A 23,777-nucleotide genomic window follows, 5' to 3' on the forward strand; every position below is an offset into this window, starting at 1 on the left:
TAATTGAGACATAAAAGATGAGGATGGCTAGTGAAAAAGCAGAATCTTTTTTGCTCAGATGGAAAAATCTTGGCTATGGCTATGGATATACGTAGGGAATGAGACGAGCGATTTTTTTTTGCAAATGCACCATCTCAATCTCATTACCGTCCAATAAACGCTTATCACGTATTCAAAAAGTGAATCACTTGTTTAATAGATGTTTATCATGTGTTGGAAAAGTGAACCACCAATTCAGTAAAAGCTTGCTACGTGGTGATTAGTGACAAGAGAATTTCTCAAATGATACGTTGAAATAGAAATATATTCCCGTGATAAGGCTGAATCTTTCCTACCATATATACCGTTCTTCACATGCTTAGCAGCTTGTGTGGATGATGTAAGTCATTCAACTTCTTCAGGAAACAAGGCAGTTCTCCTTCTTTTCCAAAAGTTAAGTGGAAAAAGAAGTACCATTCACAGATTAATTACCAAAAGAATGTAGCAGATTAGAGACCGAGGAGTTTCAAATCCATTGAAAATTTGAGCAGAGATTTCAACAAAACATCCACTGATTTTAACATTTCTTAACACACGTAGAGCATAGCAAACATTGGCAACTGCCAATACACAAACATCTTACACAATATTAGAACACACACACACACACACACACACACATATATATATATATAAACATTACAAGAACAACTCGACCATGGATAGATTCTGTTGTCTGCAAAAGCTTTATTGAACAACAACAACAACAGTAAAGCCTTATCCTGCTGAGTGGGGTCTGCAAAAGCTTTATCGAACCAACTAACAAAATACGATGATCTAGCTAGATGCAGAATCATACACTCGTTTGCATCTAACAACCAAAGCTAGCCCTCCGCAGACAAGAACCAGGTGAAAGCAGGATCTTAGTACCACATTTATCAATACAACAGTAATTACTATAGCTAGCTGCACAATCTTACAAACTGCAAACAAACCCTTCATTATTCAGGGAATATCAACCTTAGGTTATACGTCACCGCATGGTAAAAGTCAATTCTATTAATAGTCGGAGCACACGAATTTACTTATCTCGTCCATCACGGTGTAGAAATGCTCATTATTCGGCAACAGGTAGAAACCAATTGTGGCATGCTCAAGATACATGAGTTTCACGTTTATGCCAGCCCTCTCGAGCCCTCTAGCATAAGCCAATTGCCAGTCCTGAATAAGATCCAAACCAGCCACCACAATAAGGCTCTTCGGGAACTTGACAGCTTCGAGGCTTTGACCCCGGGGACCAAATGGGTTACATGCTGGATGGTCCCTATCTTCTCCCTCAGGGAGTAAAGCTCTCCAGTACCAGTCCCGGTCTTGGATGGTGACAAAGTATTTCCCATCCAATCGCATCTCAGATTCAGTCCGCTCCTGCCCACCAAACATAGGGTTGAGCAGTATATTTCCCAGTACATTGATTCCAAATTCTACGGCTCTTAAAGCAACATTGTGTACAATGTTCCCACCAGAGCTATCGCCAGCGAGATAGATATGAACTTTTGAGTCCTTCGTACTTTTAAGCCATGGTCTAGACTTCACCCACTTCAGGGCTGTCCACCCATCATCATAGGCACATGGATAACGATTTTCAGGTGCCCGGCGATAGTTCACAGAGACCACTACAGCCTTGCAGACACCAACTAGTCGGCGGCACAAAATATCATATATACCGCTGTTTGAAGAGGAGTGTACAAAGCTCCCACCATGGAAGAAAACTATGACAGGAAGAACCTCCTTGTTCACAGGTCTCTTAAGATCAACAATGTTCAACGGGGATAGATCAGCATTGTCTGGATGATAGATTCGACTTAGCATGCTAGTTTCGCGGTCGATGATGACATCAAACGAGACAACCCCATCAACGGGTTTAGCATTGGCTGGCACTTTCCGATCAAGGAACTCCGCCAAGTGGCGGTTGAAAGTCCCGTCAGGGCGGCGTAGAAGATTGTATGACAGCTTGAAATTGGAGATGAGGACCCATGTATTCAGTGGAACCACTGTCTGTTAAAAAAGCATCAGATCCCAGAAAAAAAATTACATAAGTCAATGTCTTATTCCAACATAACCGCAACTAAAAATCCAAAACCGCAACTAAAAAGCATCAAATCCACTGCCGGTATTATAATACCGGCTTCATCACATCTGGAAAAAAAAGAAGAAGGTTTTGCTACGATTCAAGGGGAATAGAAACATCAAAACGAACAAAATCATTCCCATAAAGCTGTAGAATCGACCAAACAAACCGAAAAAAACAAAAAAAACATGTTCATGATCTATAGCATTTTCTTAGACCGGAAGCTTTCCCATGACAAAACCACAATATTAAATCCATCAAACAATCAAATCTCCAAACAAGAACATCTTCAGAACATGATGAACTCGAACAAGCAAAACAAACCCAATAAGCATATCCATGTCAAACATTAAAAACAGCTAAAAACCTCAACTCAAACAAGAACAACGTCTTCATCCCAAAGAAAGAAACAAAACAAAAACAAATCAGCTTTTTAACAACAAAATCACAAACTAAACACCATATCCCAGAAAATCCATTAAGATAACTCCATACAACATTAAAAAACAAAGAAAAAACAAACTTTCAAACTTTGAATCAGCAAAAACCAAAGAAAAGTTGTTACCCTGGATTCATTAACGTTGACTTCATTGCCCCCAGCCATGGAAACCGGTTCTGAAGAATTTCCACTCCAAAATCTACGCTTGAAGAAAACCCAACACATTTCGAGAGCACAGCAAACCCATCTTAAGAAACCTCACGTATTCAAACGCAAAAGCAGAAACTAAAAAGCAAAGCCAGGCAGCCAAAACGAGCAAGCAAAAGCACCTAACTTTGAATCTCTCTCTCTCTCTCTCTCTCTCTCTCTCTCTCTAAGATCGTACTCTCTTAACCCATTGGTCTCAAGGGAAAGAAATCACAAATCTCATACAATATTCGAACTCGGGTTAGGGGGATTCCAACCTATGCGCTTTCCACTATTTTTGTTTTTATTTAATAATTTATTAATGATTCATATGTTAGTTTTTTTTTTTTTTTTTAGCCAAACGGTAGATTTGTTAGACTAGGGGTTAATAGGATTCGAACTCACGCCGTAGTATAAAAGGTAACATTTATCTCTACCACTGTGGTTAAGGGTCACTTGCAATTCATATGTTAGTTAAACAAGTTGCTACAAAAGGGCCTTATTGTGTCGGTGGGTGATGTCGCTTTTATACAACATAGTGGCGAAATAAGACATTCCGACATCCACTTAATATGGTGTCGGAGTTATTGTTGGTTGTAACCGACATAAACTGTTAATGTCGCTTATAACCGACATTAATTTTAATAATTTTAATACTAGTGTCACATTAAAAAAACTATTTTAATATTTTAATATTTTTAATACTAATGTCGCTCAGAACCGACATTAATTTTAATATTTTTAATACTAGTGTCGCATTAAAAAAACTATTTAAATAATAAAAAAAAACTATTTAAATATTTTTATTACTAATGTCACTTATAACCGACATTAATTTTAATATTTTTAATACTAGTGTCGTCGTAGGTCGTACCCAGTGCACAAGGCTCCCGCTTTACGCAGGGTCTGGGAGAGGTGAATGTCGGCTAGCCTTACCCCCATTTATGGAGAGGCTGCTCCCAAGTCTCGAACCCGAGACCTACCGCTCATGGGCGAAGGCACTTGCCATCGCACCAAGTGCGACCTCTTTTAATACTAAAAAAACTATTTTAATATTTTTAATACTAATGTCACTCATAACCGACATTAAGTTTTGGAAAAAAAAATTAAAATGGCGGGTCACTAAACTTTTGCAAAATTTCAAACATTGTCAAATTTGAAATTTTCACACCACTCTAGTAGACTCCCGCACAAAATTCTAAATATAAAGGAAGAGATCACAATCCCTACAGCAAAGCAGCTCCTTCTTTGCTCCTTCTTCGCAGCTATAGCAGCAGGAGCTCCTTCTTTACTCTTTCTTCGCAGCCACAACAGCAGCAACAACAATCGCGGTTTCAAATTCAATAGAGCCAAACCGATTACAAATTCTGTGTACAAATTCTTCAGATTTTGATATTTATTTTGGCTTCTTCTCTCAGATTTATTTTCAGTGGACAAGTCGCCAGTGCAGTACTTCATGCAATTTCTGGGTTTATGGGCGTTTTTTGTTGGGTGAAGAAAAGTAGGGAACACTTGTTATTGAATTCCCATGGTATTAGAACAAATTATCTGCATGTTTGAATTTACCTAAATTTGGAGGTGCTAACCTATGCATAACTTTCGTTGATTCCCCAGAATTGTTCCGGCAACACTTGTTATTGAATTCCCATGGTATCAGAACATCCGATGAGTTCTGGATTAAATCCGCTTTAGAACCATGAAATCTTGCAGCAAGTTAAGGGCCTAAGAGAAGAAGGTGAGGATACAGAGAGGGTGAAGAAGACGATGAAAAAGAAAGAGTTCTGGAAAGAGGCAAAAAAAAAAAAAAAAAACCAATTATTAGGTGGTGTCACTTATAGGCGACATTATAGTGGTTATTTTATTTATCCAATTATCAGGTGGTGTCGGTTAGGACCGACACCAGTCTGGTACTTAATGTCACTTGTAGGCGACGCAATCTTCGATGTCGCTTTTAAGCGACGCTGTTGTTCTTTTTTATTTTATAATACTTTCCTTCTTGGTGGCGGATTAAGGGGGATAAGCGACGCCAATACTCTTTTGTGACGGTAGTATTGGTGTCGGTTCCACTATGCGACATTGCACGATTTAATGTCGGATTTTTACCAAAAATCCGACAGTAAGTGGTATTTTTTGTCAGTTTTATAGCGCCACTGATATCTCCCTTTGTAGAAGTGTTGTTCAAGCAAATGTGGTTTCAGTAAGTTGGTTTGTCGTTGAGCATATATAAACAGTGTGTGATCCATGTCGAACAGAGACAAACGTTAACAATATGCGACATTCCCTTGTAGAAGGGCTCTCAAGTGTCTACTGCAGAAAACATAATGACGATTCCTAAGAGCTGACACAATCATTTACCATATCATCAACGCAATGTGCATGTTTTCACACTTAAATTTAAATTCAACGATTTACAAATTAGAGTGTAAATAAAATTGTTAATTAATTCAACTTTTTTGTATTTAATAATTCATTAATAATAAGCATATGTAAATGCAAGTTGGTTTTGTCAATAAGGTAACTATATAAACTGTTTGTGTGAATAACGTTGACAAGAAAAGAAATCAATCATATATGAGATTATCTTGTGGAATGGCTCTCAAGTGTACGTCGCAAAAAATAGAATGAAGACTCTCAAGAGTTGATGCATTCATTTAGCATATCATTGTAACAATGTACCCACCATCGCAATCAAATTTAAATGCAGTTATTGACAAATTAGGTGTAATTAGATTTGTTAATTAACACATTTTTATTTTGGTACTTAAATTCATTAATAATGCAAATGTGAAAATGAAATTGACAAGTTGTTCATACAAATTTGGGTTATTGATTATTAAGTGTAACTGTATACGTTGTTTGACAAGTCGAACAAAGATGATAACAAACCATATTCGAGATTCCTTACTCAGTAGGACTCACAAATGCATGTTGCATAAAACATGATGATGACTTTCAAAACCTACCGCAATCATTTAACACATTATCAACACAATGTGTCCACTCTTGTACTTAAATTTAAAATTCAATTATTGACTTATTAGAGTGTAATTAAAGCATGTAATTCAATATTATAATGGAGAGGATGTTGGATTTCCATCATGCGTCTCGGATTCGAAAGTCAAATGTGAATGCGAGTTAGGCAAATTATTTTAATAAATGTGAGTTATGCAAGTTGGTTTATCGTTAAGTGTAACTATATAAACTATCTGACTATGTAAACCATAAGTCCAATCATCGACAAATTAGTATATTTTTGAAGCGTTAATCAAGTTGGGTTGTCGTTGCTTTGCAAAAGGAAAAAAGTTGGTTTGTTGAGTATAACTTTATAAACTACTCAACTGTGTGAACTACGTCGAATAGAGATGAAAACCAACCATATGATCTTGAATTTCTGTGTGAAAAAGACTCTCGCGGGATGGATTAAAGGTACGCTGCAAAAAACATGTTGATGAATTCAAAGAGTTGATGGTATCGTTTAGCAGCTCATTAGAGCAACCAAGCCCACTTACGTACTCAAATTTAAATGGAGTAATTAGGTTTTCATCCTTATTTTTACTACTCTATTGATTAAAACCTTATTACTTTTCAATTTTTGATCAAGGTCCTTTGTATTAATAATATCATTAATTATTTCAATAATAAAATATTTTTTATTTCTAAATATATTCATTTAATATTAAAAATGTTACAATTAGTATATTTATATTTATGGCTAAATTTTTTATCATATATTTTTATTTTTAGTTTGTACCCCTTTTTAATTTGCAACCCTCTTTTAATTTGTACCAATTTTCCTTTCAGTTTTAATTTGTACCCATATATTAATTTCTTTTTGTGCCCATATTTTTTAAAGTTTTATTTGTATTGTACCCTTATTTTTTTATTTATTTGTACCCATTTTTATTTTTGCTAAATGTACCCATTTTGAAGAATGTACCCATGTTTTGATACAATAAGTTTTTGGTTATTTTTTATGAATGTACCCATGTTTACACACACACACAATAGTATATTTATATTTTAATATTTTTAATCCCACAAATTATGGTTTTTTATTTAAAATCTCATTACTATAAACAACTATAAATTTTAATTTTTAATTTAAAAAAATATAGTAACGTACATAGAAATAAATTATCAATTAATTTCAGGGACTTGGATCAAAAATTGAAAACCAACAAGGTTTCAGTCAAAGACTGTTCATAACTAGGGACCGCATCCAAAGTCTCCCAATTTAAATTCATCTACCAGCAAGTTAGAACATGTATGATTAAATTCATTTTATTGTATTTAAGAATCCATTAATAATATATATGTTGATTATATCAATTGTGTTTGTTGAGTATAACTATATAAACTGCTTGATTTTGAGACACACCAGTCAAACTAGACGAAAGTAAGCCATACTTACCTCAAATAAAAAGAAATGACTCTGTATATAAGGAGCCGAACAATGTCCAGATAAATGTACTCATCCCAATAATTAAGTAATGAGGTAGCAAGTTTGTCCTTTTATATACCTTGATTATTGCATGTAAAGTAGGAAAAACTAATATCAAAAAAGAGGAAAAAAATAAGAAGATAAAAAGGAGAAAAGGAATTGGATTCCATCTGGATCTACTTTATCCCACATCTTAACCATTCATCATGTATTGTGAGATCATAAATCATTTAACTTTTTATTATTTAAAATTAAATACAAATAGTATGTAACGAAAACTGATCTACGATATACAATAAACGGTTAGGATGTAGAAATACCCTAAATCCTCATAAAGTGGATCCGGAGAGGATCCTCTTCCGAAAGAAAAGCAGGTGCATCATATCATCTTTGTAGTGCTGGAGTCGGGACTCAAGTGGTCGTTGTCGACGAAGCTTTCACCATCAAACTTCTAGTTGGGGTGGGACTTTCACTTATTGTTGTAGCCCACTGCCCCTTGCAAGCATTCGAGTAAGTGCTAGGTCAACAATTAGGAACTGTTTTTGGATCCCTTCTGCCTTTAACCCGTTTGCCTTTCCTTTCTCTTTTTCCTTCTTCATCCTTCCATCTCCAAAGGAAAGAGACAAACATCCTTCTGCCTTTAACCCTTTTGCCCTTCCTTTCTCTTTTTCCTTCTTCATCCTTCCATCTCCAAAGGAAAGAGACAAACCTGCTATTATCATCCCACTAAGTCCTGGCTCTGTTTGAATACCATTTACGTGTCATGAGACTCATGACGTGACGAGAGAAATATTAATCACGTGATATAACGATGTCAGATAATGAGAGAGATACTTAGCCATATAACAAGTCAATAAGGTTACCTGTTTTCCAAGGATGTGGGAAGAGAAAGTCTGTCGTACGCAAGCATACCCTTAGTTAATTATATGACAATTATGCTAAAAAATGATTATGTATTTCAAACAAATGAAGTTGTGAATGACATCCTCGTGATTTGATGTTCTTATACATACACAGTCTATTTGTTATTATATAGTTGAATGACTAAATTATCTTCAATTAAAATTAAGAAATTAAACGTTTTTTATCATAAATTTTATTTGATTAAGATACGTTGTTTGCATATAGAGAATACGCGCATGGTGGAAATACAGGTATTACCCTATTTGTCCTGTTCTGCAGTTTTGGCTCTTCTATTGCCACTTTCCTGGTCGACGTGTTCATGATCTCTATCTTCCCCTCTCATTCCTTCATTTTGGGCCTGATGGGCTTGCATTGTTGTGGGTCTGGACTCTGAACTATGAAATGGGCTTAGATTGGATAATTCTTTTTCTTTGGGTTTAGGGGAAGTTGGACCACGAGCCTGATAAGGTCAAACTTCCGACTTGTCTTCGGCATCCATAGAATTTTTCCGATAGTCCTATGGACGGCCGAAATTCTCAGTTGTTTATTGGCAATAATAGAGTGTCTAGAGACAATTCTCGAGTGTGTAAAATCACAAAAAGTTGTCACATCATGTCCAACAAGAATAAGATCCCAATCCCATCCTTTCGTCGTATACGCGAACATGGAGAAAGAAACATGTGACAACGTCGCAATATCCCAACCTATTCACGCACGACCATGATTCTTGTCTCACTCAGACCATGATTCTTGTCTCACTCAAATGTTATCGCACAATCAGTTTGAAATACTTCCATGAACTCACGATGACATTTTCGTTGCAGAAAAGTTATCTTTCCAATAAGGGAGTCCAGTAGTAATTAAACCTAGCTGGAAATGAATTTTTTTTTTCCTCTTACTCCTCCCACGAATCCAAAAGTAAACGAGAGAACGTGGTCGCTGGATCTAATTAGATGCGGTACGAGAAAAAGTGTCATTACGGTGCACCCTTCACATGAAGAGGATCCTCTCCGGATCCATTTTGTGGGGATCCCACATCTTAGCTGTTCATCATACATCGTTCGTCCAGTTTTCGTCTGGTACTATTTGTATTTAATTTTAAATAAAAAAAGTCAAATGATCTCTATTCTCACAATACACGATGAATAACTAAGATGTAAAGATCTTTAGGATTCTCACAATTTGGATCGGAATGGGATCCAAATCCCCCTTCACCTTCATTGCTTGTCAGTCTTATCCAGTTCTCACAGAACTGACTCTTCCATCATGATTCGTGCAGCTGGAAGCAAAAGCATCTCAAAAGATTCCTGGGAATCTTGTTTCGTGGGCCCAACCCAAATCGTACTGGTACTAATCCCCCACACGCTTGATCAATTGGGCTACGGATTTTGACTAAAAGAAAAACAATTGAGCTCAGGATCAACGGCCCAAAACAATTGCACCACTGACTCAACCAAACGCTATCGTTTATTGGTTATCAACGAAATGTGCATCTTGCCGATTCCATTCCACTCTCGCTTTTATTGGACGGTGATTTTCACACTTCATTTTACTTTTTATGTGTTTTTACAATTTTTTATATTTGTTTGCGTTTTTTAAGTTAAACAATTGATTCGTACTTATTTTAAATAGAAATTTGAAAGACGTACGAGTAAATACGTGAGCAAATAATTATTTATATTCATTTAGCGGGAAAATTGGCCAATATAAAAGTTTATAGAGCAAATCATGCAGTAGATCAGAGTTTAGGGCCGAGGGGGGGGATATTGCAAAATACTAAAAATAACAAATGACATTTAAAGATGGGACATTTGGATGTGAGCAATTGGCTAGTTGCTTGTTCAAAGAGAAAATTGGCCAAAATAAAGGCTTGGGGACCAAATCGACAGCATGTAAAAGTTAAGCGGGGCGGGGGGCAATATGGAAAAATACTCCAACGAAAGAAAAAGCTCGCAAAACGGGAAAGCCAAAGCGGTGGACTATGAAAAACAAATATTTAAATTCCCGCGAATTTCCACACTAGGTGTCACGCTGGCAATCCGTGCGCCTACCCTCTCACCCAATCAGATCATAGCATCGCCTCCTATATATTCCAAACCCGAAAGATTTTTCAATGTAATCGATACATAAATTAATACGTGTCATTATACTTATATAAATAGTAAAATATATATATTAAAAAGTTAATAATGTTGTAAATAGTATAATATGTATGCCCACATGCATACAGTAAACATGTCATATGTTTAACAGTGTTTTTGTTTGTTTCCATGGTGATGCTCTATAAATAGAGCTTTACGAATGTTCAACAAAGCAGAGAGAAAAAGGAAAAGAAAATATCTAATAGCAATAATATACATTACTTCCTCTGCAACAACTTGTGTTGGTATAATACTCTGCAACTGCTTCGTTCCTGTCCCGAATAAAGGTTATCTCTCTATAACTTTTACATTTTTATAACACGTTATCAGCACGAGTCTCTAAGTATAACCATGTCTCATTTACATTCACTAAACAATAAAGGAAATCATTATCTCTTTTCTCTCCGCCGAACGAAAAAAAAAAATGTTTCCTCTTTACTGCAATCCAAGATGGTGCGGTACAATCGCCCATCTTGAACTGCAAATTTCATCTTACTGCGATCCAAGATGGTGCGGTATCATCGCCTATCTTGGACTGCAGATCTACTTTTACTGCAAATTTTAGGTGGAGCGGTATAATCGCCCTCCTTGCTCTTCAAATTTAAATTTACCTGTTATTTAATTTTATTGCAATTTTAGGTGGTGCGGTATAATCGCCCTCCTTGTTCTCCAAATTTAAATTTACCTGTTATTTAATTTCATTGCAATTTTAGGTGGTGCGGTATAATCGCCCTCCTTGTTCTCCAAATTTAAATTTACCTGTTGTTTAATTTCATTGCAATTTTAGGTGGTGCAGTATAATCGCCCAACCTGCTCTGCGTATTTCAATTTTCTTGCTACTTGAGTGGTGCGGACTAATCGCCCATTCCATGTTACATTCTTTCAATGAGAATGGTGCGGTACAATCGCCTTTCTCATTCATCCTGAAAATCTCGAGCCAGAAGTTTCGAGTGCTTATCATTTTGGCCTGAAGATCAAAATGAAAAATTTGTAAGAACCAGAAGTTCTAACATCACATTCCTCTAGGAATACATATTACTGCAAGTTCTTACACATCCCTCTAGGAATACATATTACTGCAAGTTCTTACACATCTCATTTTCTTTCAGAAAAGAAAATGACGAACTTGGCTAAGCTTGAATATGCTGCCCTGGACATTACCGGGAAGAATTACCTTACTTGGGTACTTGATACCAAGATCCATCTAGAAGCAGGGAATCTTGGAGATACCATCAGGGAAGAAAGCAGCTAATCTTCTCAAAATCGGGCGAAGGCTATGATCTTTATTCGCCACCATCTTGATGAGGCACTAAAGAGTGAGTACTTAACGGTTGAAGATCCGTTAGCTCTCTGGGAGGCCTTGCGAAGCAGATACAATCACCAGACAACGGTGATTCTTCCAAAAACTCGTTATGAGTGGTCTCACCTGAGAATTCAGGATTTCAAATCAGTGGCAGAGTACAATTCTGCGTTGTTCAGGATTACCTCTTAGATGAAGCTATGTGGGGATACCATTACTGATGAAATATTGCTGGAAAAGACTTACAGCACATTTCATGCCAATAACGTGCTCCTGCAGCAGCAGTATAGAGCGCGATGCTACACTGAATACAACCAGCTGATATTTGTACTCCTGGTAGCTGAACACAACAATGAGCTCCTGATGAAAAACCATAATTCCCGACCTACTGGATCTGCACCATTCCCAGAAGTAAATGCTGCTTCCCTTGAAGTGAACGCCACATCCTCTGGTGGTAATTATCATAAACAAGGACGTGGCCAAAAACGAGGTCGATGGAATAGGAAAGGCAAAAACCATGGTGGTCAGTTTCACAACCAGGTTCAGAGGCATAATTCTGGCCCGAGCTTCAAAAATGTGAATCGTCACAAAGGCAAAGCTAACATGACCAATGCTCCCAGGAATTCTGAAGGAGCCTGCCATAGGTGTGGTGGCAATGGGCATTGGGTGCGAACTTGTCGTACCCCAAAACATCTGGTGGAGTTGTATCAAGCCTCCCTCAAGAAGAAGGGTGTCGAGACCAATTTTCTCGACCAGGCTAAACCAATGGATATACCTGATCCAGTGTTTGATTTATCAGGGCAATTTGACGCAACTCACCTAGATTTTTCAGACTTCATTATGGAAAGGGGAAATGAAGTATATCGGTCCGACTAAATCGTTTATGCTTAATGTACTTTTATTATGCTGAACTTGTTGTCTAAAACTAGTTTTTCAGATTCAATAAAAATGGCATGTAAATTTCCTGTTATAAATTGTTTGTTAACTGTGATTCCATTTACTCAGAAAGCATGGATAAAAACTGTGGTTATTCTCAGAACATGATAAATGGCGGAGATATTTGTCTTGCAGACAGTGCAACCACACATACAATACTTCGTGATCGAAAGTATTTCTTAAACTTAATGCTTACAAAAGTAGGGGTAACAATAATATCAGGACATTCATATGTGATTGAAGGCTCAGGGAAAGCCCAGATTATGTTACCAAATGGAACAATATTGTCCATACAAAATGCATTGTATGCTACTCGATCTACTCGAAATTTGTTGAGTTTCAAAGACATACGTCTAAATGGATACCACATTGAAACGAAAAGTGCAAAAAATGTGGAGTATCTATGCATTACCTCCAATGATACCCAGAAACGTATATTGGAGAAGTTGCGTGGTTTTTCGAGTGGATTATATTATACATACATAAGGACAGTTGAATCACATACTATCATGAACCAGAAGTTCATTGATTCAAAGGTTTACATGCTTTGGCATGACCGTCTGGGTCATCCAGGATCCACCATGATGCGTAGGATCATTACCAACTCTAATGGACATCCATTATTGAGCAAAGACATTGCTATCTCAAATGATAACCCTTGCAAGGCTTGTTCTCAAGCGAAGTTGGTAATTAGACCATCACAACTAAAGGTTGATGCTGAATCCCCATCATTTCTACAAAGAATTCAAGGGGATATCTGTGGACCTATTCAACCATCTTGTGGACCATTTCGATATTTTATGGTTTTGGTTGATGCATCCACCAGATGGTCACATATTTGTCTCTTGTCTACTCGGAATGTAGCTTTTGCGAGACTTCTTGCTCAGATAACTAAGTTACGAGCACAATTCCCAAATTATCCCATTAAATCAATTCGACTTGATAACGCTGGTGAATTTACGTCTCAAACCTTTGATGATTACTGCATGACATTGGGCATTGATGTTGAACACCCTGTTCCTCATGTCCATACTCAAAATGGTTTAGCAGAAGCATTGATCAAGCGGCTTCAGTTAATAGCCCGCACTCTGATTATGAAAACCAAATTGCTAGTTTCTGCATGGGGACATGCCATTCTACATGCTGCATCATTGGTTCGATTGAGACCTATAGCCAACCACCAATACTCCTAAATACAACTCGTGTTTGGACATCAGCCAAACATTTCACATTTACGAGTTTTTGGTTGTGCTGTTTATGTGCCTATTGCACCCCCGCAACGCACTAAAATGGGACCTCAGCGTAGACTGTGAATTTATGTGGGTTTTGATTCACCATCTATTATTAGATATTTGGAACCCTTGACAGGTGATATGTTTACAGCTCGTTTTGCTGATTGTCATTTTGATGAGACAGTCTTCCCATCATTAGGGGGAGAAAATACCGTTCCAGAAGAACGGAAAGAGCTAGCATGGGAACACCACATTGTCTCATTTTGATCCTCGAACCATCAATGTGAAAATAAAGTGAAAATGATCGTTCATCTTCAAAGCATTGCCAATCAAATGCCAGATGCATTTAATGACGCTATGAAAGTGACAAAATCGCATATACCAGCTGCAAATGCACCTGCCAAAATTGATGTCCCTGTTGGACAAAATAAAGTGGTAGCGAATGATTCATCTGGTGCACGCCTGAAGCGTGGTAGACCACCAGGTTCAAAAGATTCAGCATCTCGAAAGAGAAAGACGAGGGCACAACTGAATCCAAATGAAATCATTCAGGAAGAGAGAGTAAATGACAAATCCGCAATTCATGACTCTGGACTTCCAGAAGAAGAAAATGGCCCTGAAGAGACAGAAGTACATGAAAGCACAGAAATCTCCATAAATTATGCATGTACTAATGAATTGTGGGATCGGAATGAAATAATCATTGACGATATGTTTGCATTCGCAGTAGCCACTGAAATCATATTAAGTGATGATATTGAGCCCCGCTCTGTTGATGAATGCAAACAGAGACAAGATTGGCCTAAGTGGAAAGATGCAATCCAGGCAGAATTAAATTCCTTGGAAAGGTGAAGTGTTTTTGGACTAGTAGTCCAAACCCCAACTGATGTAAACCCCGTAGGTTACAAATGGGTATTTACAAGGAAACGCAATGAGAAAAACGAGATTGCTAGATACAAAGCACGACTCGTTGCACAAGGCTTTTCACAAAGACCTGGAATTGATTATGAGGAGACATACTCTCCTGTAATGGACACAATTACGTTCCGTTACTTAATAAGTTTGGTGATTTCAGAAAAACTTGACATGCGACTTATGGATGTCATCACCGCGCATCTATATGGAGAATTAGATACTGACATATATATGAAAGTCCCAGAAGGACTTAAGTTGCCTGAAGCAACAAACAAACCACGGGGTATGTTCTCAATCAAATTAAGGCGATCACTATATGGGCTGAAACAATCTGGGCGAATGTGATATAATCGTCTCAGTGAGTATTTGATTAAAGAAGGATATATCAACAATGTCATCTGCCCTTGTGTGTTCATTAAGAAATCCAACTTTGGATTTGCTATAGTGGCAGTATATGTTGATGATATGAACTTAGTTGGGACTCCTGAAGAGCTCCATAAAACTGCTGAATATCTGAAAAGCGAATTTGAAATGAAAGACCTTGGGAAAACCAAATATTGTCTAGGCCTGCAGATCGAGCATTGTGTTAGTGGAATTTTGGTCCATCAATCAACTTACATTGAAAAAATACTGAAGCGATTTGGCATGGACAAGGCTTATCCACTTAGCACCCCAATGGTCGTTCGTTCTTTAGACATTAAGAAAGATCCATTTCGTCCAAAGGAAGATGATGAACTGGTCCTTGGTCCAGAAGTACCATATTTGAGCGTAATAGGTGCTTTATTGTATTTAGCACAATGTACTAGACCAAATATAGCTTTTTCAGTTAACTTGTTAACCAGGTACAGCTCTGCTCCAACAATTCGTCATTGGAAGGGAGTCAAAGATGTTCTACGATACCTTCGTGGGACAACAGATATGAGTCTCTTCTACTCAGACAAGCCCACAAATGAACAAATCCTTGTTGGATACGCATATGCTGGTTTTCTCTCCGATCCGCATAAAGCCCGCTCACAAAATGGATATGTGTTCACTAATGGAGATACTGCAATTTCATGGCGATCAATGAAGCAAACGCTAGTTGCAACATCTTCCAATCATTCGGAAATAATTGCTCTACATGAAGCAAGTCGTGAATGTTCTTGGTTAAGATCAATGATCCATCACATCCGGAATTCATGTGATCTACCTTCAAAGACAGACACTCCAACTGTCATCCATGAAGATAATGCAGCCTGTGTCGCCCAGATGAAGGAAGGATTTATCCAAGGTGATAAGACTAAACACATATCTCCAAGATTTTTCAGTGCACATGAGCTTCAGAAGGCTAAAGTTATTGAAGTCAGACAAATCCTTTCCAATGAAAATTTAGCAGACTTGTTCACCAAATCTCTACCAAAGTGCATATTTCAGAAGCTGGTGCAGGGAATCGGATTACGTCGGCTTACAAATTTGAAGAATGCAGAATCAGGGGGAGATCCAATTTAGGGGGAGCATCCATGATACATGCATGTTGTACTCTTTTTCCTTCGCTTAGGATTTTTCCCACTAGATTTTTCCTATCAAGGTTTTAACGAGGCAACATAAACATGCTCAACACCATCCGGATAAAGTTGTACTCTTTTTCCTTCGCTATTTTTTTTTTCCCACAGGGTTTTTCCAAGCAAGGCTTTAATGAGGCAACTGATGTTGATATGTGGGCATCCAAGGGAGAGTGTTGTAAATAGTATAATATGTATGCCCACATGTATACAGTAAACATGTCATATGTTTAACAGTGTTTTTGTTTGTTTCCATGGTGATGCTATATAAATAGAGCTTTACGAATGTTCAACAAAGCAGAGAGAAAAAGGAAAAGAAAATATCTAATAGCAATAATATACATTACTTCATCTGCAACAACTTGTGTTGGTATAATACTCTGCAACTGCTTCGTTCCTGTCCCGAATAAAGGTTATCTCTCTATAACTTTTACATTTTTATAACAAATAACTTTAAAAATAAAATTTAAAACGCGTAACCAACACATTTCAATTTCATTAGCGCCATCTCTGTCTCGCGCATACTTCACTGTCGTCAAAGATTCGATCTTTTTCTAGGGTTAGGGTTTCTCTGTTCGCTATTTCTGTGATTCCGTCGCAGGAAAATGAGTTCGAAAGAAGGAGCGTCGACGAAGGGAGGCAGAGGCAAGCCGAAGGCCTCGAAGTCTGTGTCGAGGTCGCATAAGGCTGGCCTTCAGTTTCCGGTGGGTAGGATCGCCCGATTTCTTAAGTCTGGAAAGTACGCCGAACGTGTCGGTGCCGGCGCACCTGTTTATCTCTCCGCCGTGCTAGAATACCTCGCTGCTGAGGTTAGCTTGTTTTTCATCTGTGGGTTCTATTGTTTTTGGGTTCGATTTTGATTGTGCAATTTCATGTTTTTGGAATTTGGGTCGATCTAATTATGAGTATAATTTTCTGGGTTTAATCCGATATCTGGATACAAATCGGATTAGTAATGTGTTATTAGGATTTGAAATTCAACATTTGTTCGTTATTGGTGGGTTTCGATTCCCTGGAGTTTGATTGGTTAAGATTTTCATGTTTTTTGGCATTGTATATCTCGAACTTTAATGGGTTTGATCTGATTTTTTCGTGTGAAATTTTGTCTAGGTGTTGGAGCTCGCCGGAAACGCTGCAAGGGACAACAAGAAGAACCGCATTGTACCAAGGCACATCCAACTCGCGGTCCGGAATGACGAGGAACTAAGCAAGCTGTTGGGGTCTGTGACCATCGCCAATGGAGGAGTGTTGCCAAATATCCACCAAACCCTCTTGCCGAACAAGGGTGGAAAAGGCAAAGGCGATATCGGTTCGGCCTCTCAGGAATTCTAGGTCTCTCTTGTGGAGTGGAGATGATCAGTCGCTGCAGTTGTATGATATGATGGCTTTCTTTTTCCTTCTTTTAGTAGACCATGAGATGCACATGGGATTTCTATGACGTGAATGAAATGGTTGTGTTAGGCCTGCGATGAGAAACTAATTAAAAGAGTTTGAAAACTTGAAGTTTTAACGATAATACAAAATACGAGGTAAAATGAATAATATCATGATTGACTTTTTTAGTGTAAAAATATGATTTTTCGTTAAAATTTTCATGATTTAATCCATTTTTATCTATCTTTGTAAAAGATAAATTGTTTTCATGGTCGAGTGTCCTGATATGAATTCGAGTTGATTGTCTATGAGAAAATGGGGAAAGAAACGCAACCCGTTTAGTTAGAGGTGGGTATCGGGTGGTTCGGTTTGTGAACTCAAACCTGCTGGCCAACCCAATTTGATAGGGCTGCCAATGTTTGAAATCATTGTCACCCGTCGAAACATTCAAGCTATCCCCAATGGGGTTGGGCGTAATTACATTGTTCCTGTATTAGGGCTTGTTTGGATATGTTTTTAAAATGATTAAAAGCGTTTTTAGAGAAAATGTTATTGAGTTCCAAAAGCATTTTAAGTGCTTTCTACAAGAAGCACTAGTTATGTGCTTCTTCCAGGAAGCACTTTAAGTATTTTTTTAGGATTTATTAGCATTTTTACTAAGGATTGTTTTCAAAAAGATTTTCACAAAAAGCGCTTTAAGTTATTTTAAAAGCATATTCAAACGAGCTCTTAATCTTTAAGCGTGGATTTAATGGGTTTTTCACTTGTAAAAAGTATTATCAAAAGCTTACAAGTGAAAACGAATTTAATACCAAATTAGATTCTTAATTGTGTAGTTTCCTAACTCTTTTTCTTGTGTAAAATATATCGTTGTACTAAAACAAATTATACGTTGATGAGTTTTACCATTGATTGAGCTGTAAATATATTTTTAATATAATATTTAAGTTGAAAATTGAAAAATAAATGAGAAAAAATAGTATTGGGGGAAAACATTATTGAAATTGGATTCCAAAATTAAGATTATCAACGGAAAGTCTTACATGAATTTTCTTAACCTCACGGTGCGATGAAGGTGAAAACAAATAGATTTTATGATAGCTTTTGCACAAATTTACAAAATCGCATAAAAATCGTGATGATTAAGTCCACATTTGAGGAAAATGCAAATTTTGTATTTTTAGGAGAGATTTTTCATCATGATTAAGAAAAACTTTATAATGCATTTAAAAAGAGTTCTCACCATTTATTGAGCTAAAAATATATTTCAATAAAATATTTAATCTGAAAATTGAAAATAAATTAAATAAAATAATAATGCGACTCAAAACATTAACGAAACAGGACTCTATCCTAAAAAATATTAACAAAGAATCTTACATGAATTTTCACGATTCCACGAGACATTGAAGGTAAAAGCCTATTGATTTTTTGACGATTTTTGTCTTATCTTGCAAAACAGCCTAAAAACCGTAATAGTTAGTATTTACAACATTATTATTTTTATAAAAATGTAAGCTTTTTTTTTTTTTTTTTTTGATTAATTTACAAATTTGTCTAATTTGCAATTGAGGACACATTCTTGGTAACGACGCGCAGTCAGCAACTGCAAGTCCTGAAATCAACCGGCGGCCCTTTGTCTCTCTCTTATCTCAGTCAGAGAGAAAGTCAGAGGAGTGAGAAACAGTACAGAAGAGAGAGAGAGAGAGAGAGAGAGAGAGAGAGAGAGAATGGAGGTACAGTGGATTCTGGTGTGCCATGGTTTAGTCACACTGCTCGTTCTAGTCTCCTTCCTCTGCGGCCAATGGCCCATCTTCGACGGCACCCCCATCCAACGCATCAACCACTTCCTCACCTTCGGCGCCTACGATTACTTTCAGTTCAGCATCCTCTCTCTCTCTCTCTCTCTTCTCTCTCTCTCTCTCTCTCTCTCTCAGATTTAATTTCTGATCTTTTTTGCGCAGACGGTTTGTTGGGTTTGTGTTTGGAGCCAGGGGGACAAATGCCATAGCTTCCGCGGAGTATTTCTGCTGCGATCGACCCAATCCAATCTTACAGGTTCCTTCTTTTTCCCAGCAACAGAATTGAATTTTACTTTTGTGATTGAAATTTGAAGAATTTTGGAGAAATTTGGGTTCTGGTTGGTTGAATTTGTTCATGAAGTTGTAATTTGTTTGGGAATTGAAATTGTGGGTTCAGTTATGGGATCATTCGGGTTCACGGTGTTGTTGCTTTTGGTTAAAGTTGAACTTAGTTTTAAGGGATGACTCAGCGAAAGAGATGCGGAACAGAAGTGGTGGCTTTCCTAAATCAATAGGTGTTTTAGTATTTTAAATTCTTGGTGAGAGGCTGATTCCAGTTATCCTTTATTGTTGTTTTCATTAAGGTTTCTGTACTTTCGCTTCCGCTAAAATATCTAAATTCCGCTGCCCAACTCTATCCTACATCAGAAAGGTTTTGTTTTTCGCTTTTATATGCATTTGCAATGGGATTTTTGTTCCATTTGGTAGTTGCATTTTGTTGAATTTCTGGTTATCTAGTTGCTTAGAGTAAGTAGGAAACGGGAAATTGTTGGGGAGGAGTTAAAGTGTGAGGAAATGTGGTTATATGAGGAACTTGACAATGGAGGATCTGATGCTCCCAAGTTACGGAATTTCCAGTTAGAGATGTATGAATGTGCTTAAAGTTTGTAAATTTGAAAGAATCATTAGGAATTGCTCAATGTTCAGTCACTAGGAACTAGGTGGGAAAATGCTGCAATAGGAGAAAGAAAAAAACTAGGTATGACCGTGAAACATGAATGCCTTCTATGTTTCTGTTAGTAATGTACTCGGAATTATTTCCTTTTTACCTTTGATTCGGTATTAATCATTAGCTTTCTGCTTATTGTAGATCATTTATTTTGCAATAGTAGGAGGAACCTATTACTTGGTTGCAACTTCTTCCTTCCGTTACATTCCTGGCTATTATATAAGTGAAATTCACAGGTATGCGTCATGGATTAAGTTTATGTAAAGTTTTCCATTTTCTTTGTACTGAATCCTCTACACAATTTTTTATTTATTTCAGGTATGCGAGCTTGTTGGCTGTTGGCGTTGGTGTCCTACTCTTTCTATTGGCTAGCTTTTCTGATCCAGGAACGGTGAAAGCTGATAATGTTTCTCTGTATCTCTCTGCTTATCCTTACGATAATATTATATATTCTGAGAAAGACTGTTCAACATGCAAAATTCCAAAGTGAGTCCTCACCCCCATGGTTATTGTTTTTAAAATAAATTTGTGCTGTTTGATTTTTCTTCCTTCCTTTTCTTTTCTTAATTTCTCCTTTTTGCTTGTCACTCTTCCTCTGTGGTTTAGACCTGCTAGGTCAAAGCATTGCAGCATATGTGATCGATGTGTTGCCCGTTTTGATCATCATTGTGGATGGATGGTCCGAAACTCTCCAACTATTCTTCTTTTTTCCTCCATTCCCTCCATATCTGGGCATTCCATTTGTTGCTTATTGTAAATTTGACCCCACTGTTTTTATTGCAGAATAATTGTATAGGTGAGAGAAACACCCGGTACTTCATAGCTTTTCTTTTGTGGTGAGTTCTATAGTGATGCAGCAAGTGTATGTTTATTTGTGTTGTGTGGCCTTTTTTTTCTTCACCGCCTATGCTTCCCAAAGAATTGATTATACATATTGAATTGTTGATAGGGATTTTGATGGTAGCAATTGTTTTACGGTTTGAGAATGTGCTTACTGATAATCAATGTTATCACCTAGAATCTCTGGTTGAATTTTAGCAATCCAATCTTGGCGTATGATGTTTACGTAAATAAAGATAAGAAAACTTTTAGAACTTATGGTCTTTGAGGTTTTAAATTTGTAGGTCATGGATTTTTCCATTTCACTCTTGAAATTCACAGCAAATTACACTGGAGAAGCTCCAAGATTGCTGTCTTAAAGTTACTCGTCTAAATGCTCAGTCAATTTTAACTTTATTATAGCTGTGAGGTAATATATTGTAATCATTTATTTTTTGTTTGTTATCATTTATCTAGTGCTTTTTCAGGCACACTTTACTTTGCATATATGGAACAGTGGCCATTGGGTTAATTCTTGCTGGACAAGTTAAAGAATTCAAAGTTATTGATATTCTAACCGGTAAGTTGATTTGGTAAATTAATTTTCATACCAAGCCTCCTACTTGGTTGTGTTGCATCTGAACCTAACTGATGTTCCTTTCCTTAATTTCTTCGTTGCAGTTTATTATGGTGTAGATAATTCTTTTCGCCGTTTAACGCCACATGTTGTGCAGGTACGTTGATTTGTTTTGTTATGGGAATTGAGACGAGCAATAGCTTCCAATGATAAATAATTCAGTTTCTGAAGTTCAAAATCATTTTTGTATATTGCTGTTCTCGGCATATTTGGAAACATTTATATAAGCATACATAACATAAGTGAAAAAACTTGTACCCTCTGTTCATTGTCAAGCTGACTTACTGTACTTCTGGTGATCCCTTAGCCATTATTGTGTTTCTGGATACAACGTATTGAAAGAGCCTGTCTTTACATGGAGGTGACAAATAACCGTTCACTTTAACTGGTAGAAAAGGCCTAGTTGGACTTCACCATTCATTTACTTTCCATGATGTCTCCAATAATGAACTGTAGGCTTGAGATATCGGCTCTTTTTATTATTTTGGCTTTTCCATGTCGCTCATTGCTTAATTTTTTTTCTGATGTTTGACAGTGGTTGTTGGGCGCCTACAACATTCAAATACTTCTAATGGTGTTTCTTGCAATTGTTTCACTACTATTGGCGGGTTTCTTTGGTTACCATGCAAAACTTTGTCTCACAAACACTACAACTAATGAGGTCTATTTCGCTCTCCAACTTTGCTAATAATTTAATTTGTTAATGTCTTGGTAAAGTTCCAAAGAAAGGTAGGATAGAGTTAATTAGGCGGGGATAGTTCATTAGGCTTCACCGCTGCAACAGAAGGACTCCCAGGAGATAAGAAAGCTTTAATGAACATGGCTTCTTTCATTGCTGATACAGTGGAACTTAGCGTGTTTACTTCTTTTGAAACAGACTTTCAAGTGGCAAGACTACTTAAGCTGGCAGAGGAAGCTGAATGAAGCAAGGGCGAGTTCTGCAGCACTCAAAGCAAGTATCAATGGGACAGATAGTGAAAGAAAACCTCCAGAGAGCAAATGGAGAGCCATTTTCCGAAGATCACCACTCAAAGAGGTGGACGTTGTGGTTAAAAATAACATGTACGATAAAGGATTCTTCCAGAATATTCTTGAGGTCATTGTTCCCCTCTCAAGAAGACCGCTGGCTTCGCAAACCAAATCAAAGTCTGGCTAAGAAAGACTTCTGGCTTGCTGTTGATGTTGTATGCTTGCTTCTCGTTGTTTTTTCCACCAACTGATCGGCTTCAGAGCCTGTCAACCCAAAATTTCTCATGGTTAGATGGCCAGCAACAGCAAGAGACGGAGTGTTTTTGCTGTGCAGATGTAGCACGATCGGATGCTTATTCTAGCGTTCTGTAACATAACTGGTTCTTGCGGATGCCTAGGGGCTAGGCTGAATGTTTGTGGTTGGCGGATTATTTGACAAAAGTCGATTTGCGTACAAATGGTGTCATTTAGCTTAGGGGATTTTGCTTGTATAAAAGGCTAGCCAGACATTTTTCTCTTTTATTTTCTGTAACATGATACACTTTACTCACTTATTCAACACAAGAATGATTCAATTATTCTTTCAACTTGCATCGCTATGTTATTTGATATCTACGCCTCCCACTCGGGGAAATCTTATCACCTATTGTATCTCGTTACGTCACGTGATGAGAGAAATTCATACATGCTGACGTAAACAGAGAATAGTTAAGAATCTCCACTCGCACTCTCATGGTTGCTAGATCGAAAGCTTGTATTTTTATAGCCGGTCAAAAAGACTAATTTGGGCGAACGAGAGTTGATTGAGTTGGTAAATATCGTTTTTTCGCTATATCAAAGCCTGAGTCGAGTTCCGTTGCCGACAATCCCTCTTGGTAGACGATCTGTGAAAACGAAAAAAAATGACTAAAACCCTCTCTGTAAGTCCTCAAAGAGACTTGTGATATACCCTGTCCCTATAATGAGATGGCTTCACCTCCCCACTATACATTTTCTGCCAAAAAAACAAAAGTTTAATCTGGGGTAAAACTGTAAAAGAGGTGCAGTAAATGTGCAGGAATTAAAAAGAACACAAAAGTTAAGGGG

At 37.3% G+C, this 23,777-nt stretch overlaps 3 protein-coding genes across 4 annotated transcripts; 2 read left to right on the top strand and 1 right to left on the bottom strand.

Annotated features, from left to right (window-relative positions):
• Positions 1-533: 533 nt before the first annotated feature.
• Positions 534-2,971, bottom strand: LOC126591915 (gibberellin receptor GID1C-like). The gene is made up of 2 exons (XM_050257625.1): positions 2,673-2,971; positions 534-2,034 (listed from the first exon to the last, which is right to left on the bottom strand). The coding sequence occupies exons 1-2, from the start codon at positions 2,769-2,771 to the stop codon at positions 1,039-1,041; spliced, it is 1,095 nt and encodes a 364-aa protein (XP_050113582.1). The 5' UTR covers positions 2,772-2,971; the 3' UTR covers positions 534-1,038.
• Positions 2,972-16,608: 13,637 nt separating this feature from the next.
• Positions 16,609-17,638, top strand: LOC126591993 (histone H2AX-like). The gene is made up of 2 exons (XM_050257744.1): positions 16,609-16,950; positions 17,252-17,638. Exons 1-2 carry the CDS (start codon positions 16,747-16,749, stop codon positions 17,471-17,473), a joined length of 426 nt encoding a protein of 141 aa, XP_050113701.1. The 5' UTR covers positions 16,609-16,746; the 3' UTR covers positions 17,474-17,638.
• A 1,446-nt stretch (positions 17,639-19,084) lies between these two features.
• Positions 19,085-23,269, top strand: LOC126594451 (probable protein S-acyltransferase 17). 2 transcript variants are annotated; one of them, XM_050260768.1, is made up of 11 exons: positions 19,085-19,394; positions 19,480-19,573; positions 20,408-20,502; positions 20,585-20,752; positions 20,873-20,945; positions 21,050-21,062; positions 21,391-21,466; positions 21,574-21,665; positions 21,767-21,819; positions 22,258-22,383; positions 22,600-23,269. In XM_050260768.1, the coding sequence occupies exons 1-11, from the start codon at positions 19,246-19,248 to the stop codon at positions 22,876-22,878; spliced, it is 1,218 nt and encodes a 405-aa protein (XP_050116725.1). In that variant the 5' UTR covers positions 19,085-19,245; the 3' UTR covers positions 22,879-23,269. The 2 variants fall into 2 exon arrangements, with proteins under 2 accessions (XP_050116725.1, XP_050116726.1); XM_050260769.1 differs by lacking the exon at positions 21,391-21,466 and having other exon boundaries at positions 19,087-19,394; positions 21,050-21,102.
• The last annotated feature ends 508 nt before the right edge of the window (positions 23,270-23,777 follow it).

Source organism: Malus sylvestris, chromosome 12 (genome assembly GCF_916048215.2).
Source record: "Malus sylvestris chromosome 12, drMalSylv7.2, whole genome shotgun sequence".
NCBI classification, from domain to species: domain Eukaryota; kingdom Viridiplantae; phylum Streptophyta; class Magnoliopsida; order Rosales; family Rosaceae; genus Malus; species Malus sylvestris.

Excerpts from the sequence above, each read along its gene's own strand:
- LOC126591915 (XM_050257625.1), bottom strand. The coding sequence starts at position 2,771 with ATGTGTTGGGTTTTCTTCAAGCGTAGATTTTGGAGTGGAAATTCTTCA. Across the intron at positions 2,035-2,672 it reads TCAACGTTAATGAATCCAGG|ACAGTGGTTCCACTGAATAC; the intron begins GTAACAACTTTT and ends CTTTTTTAACAG.
- LOC126591993 (XM_050257744.1), top strand. The coding sequence starts at position 16,747 with ATGAGTTCGAAAGAAGGAGCGTCGACGAAGGGAGGCAGAGGCAAGCCG. Across the intron at positions 16,951-17,251 it reads TAGAATACCTCGCTGCTGAG|GTGTTGGAGCTCGCCGGAAA; the intron begins GTTAGCTTGTTT and ends AATTTTGTCTAG.
- LOC126594451 (XM_050260768.1), top strand. The coding sequence starts at position 19,246 with ATGGAGGTACAGTGGATTCTGGTGTGCCATGGTTTAGTCACACTGCTC. Across the intron at positions 19,395-19,479 it reads GGCGCCTACGATTACTTTCA|ACGGTTTGTTGGGTTTGTGT; the intron begins GTTCAGCATCCT and ends TTTTTTGCGCAG. Across the intron at positions 21,467-21,573 it reads TCCAAGATTGCTGTCTTAAA|GCACACTTTACTTTGCATAT; the intron begins GTTACTCGTCTA and ends GTGCTTTTTCAG.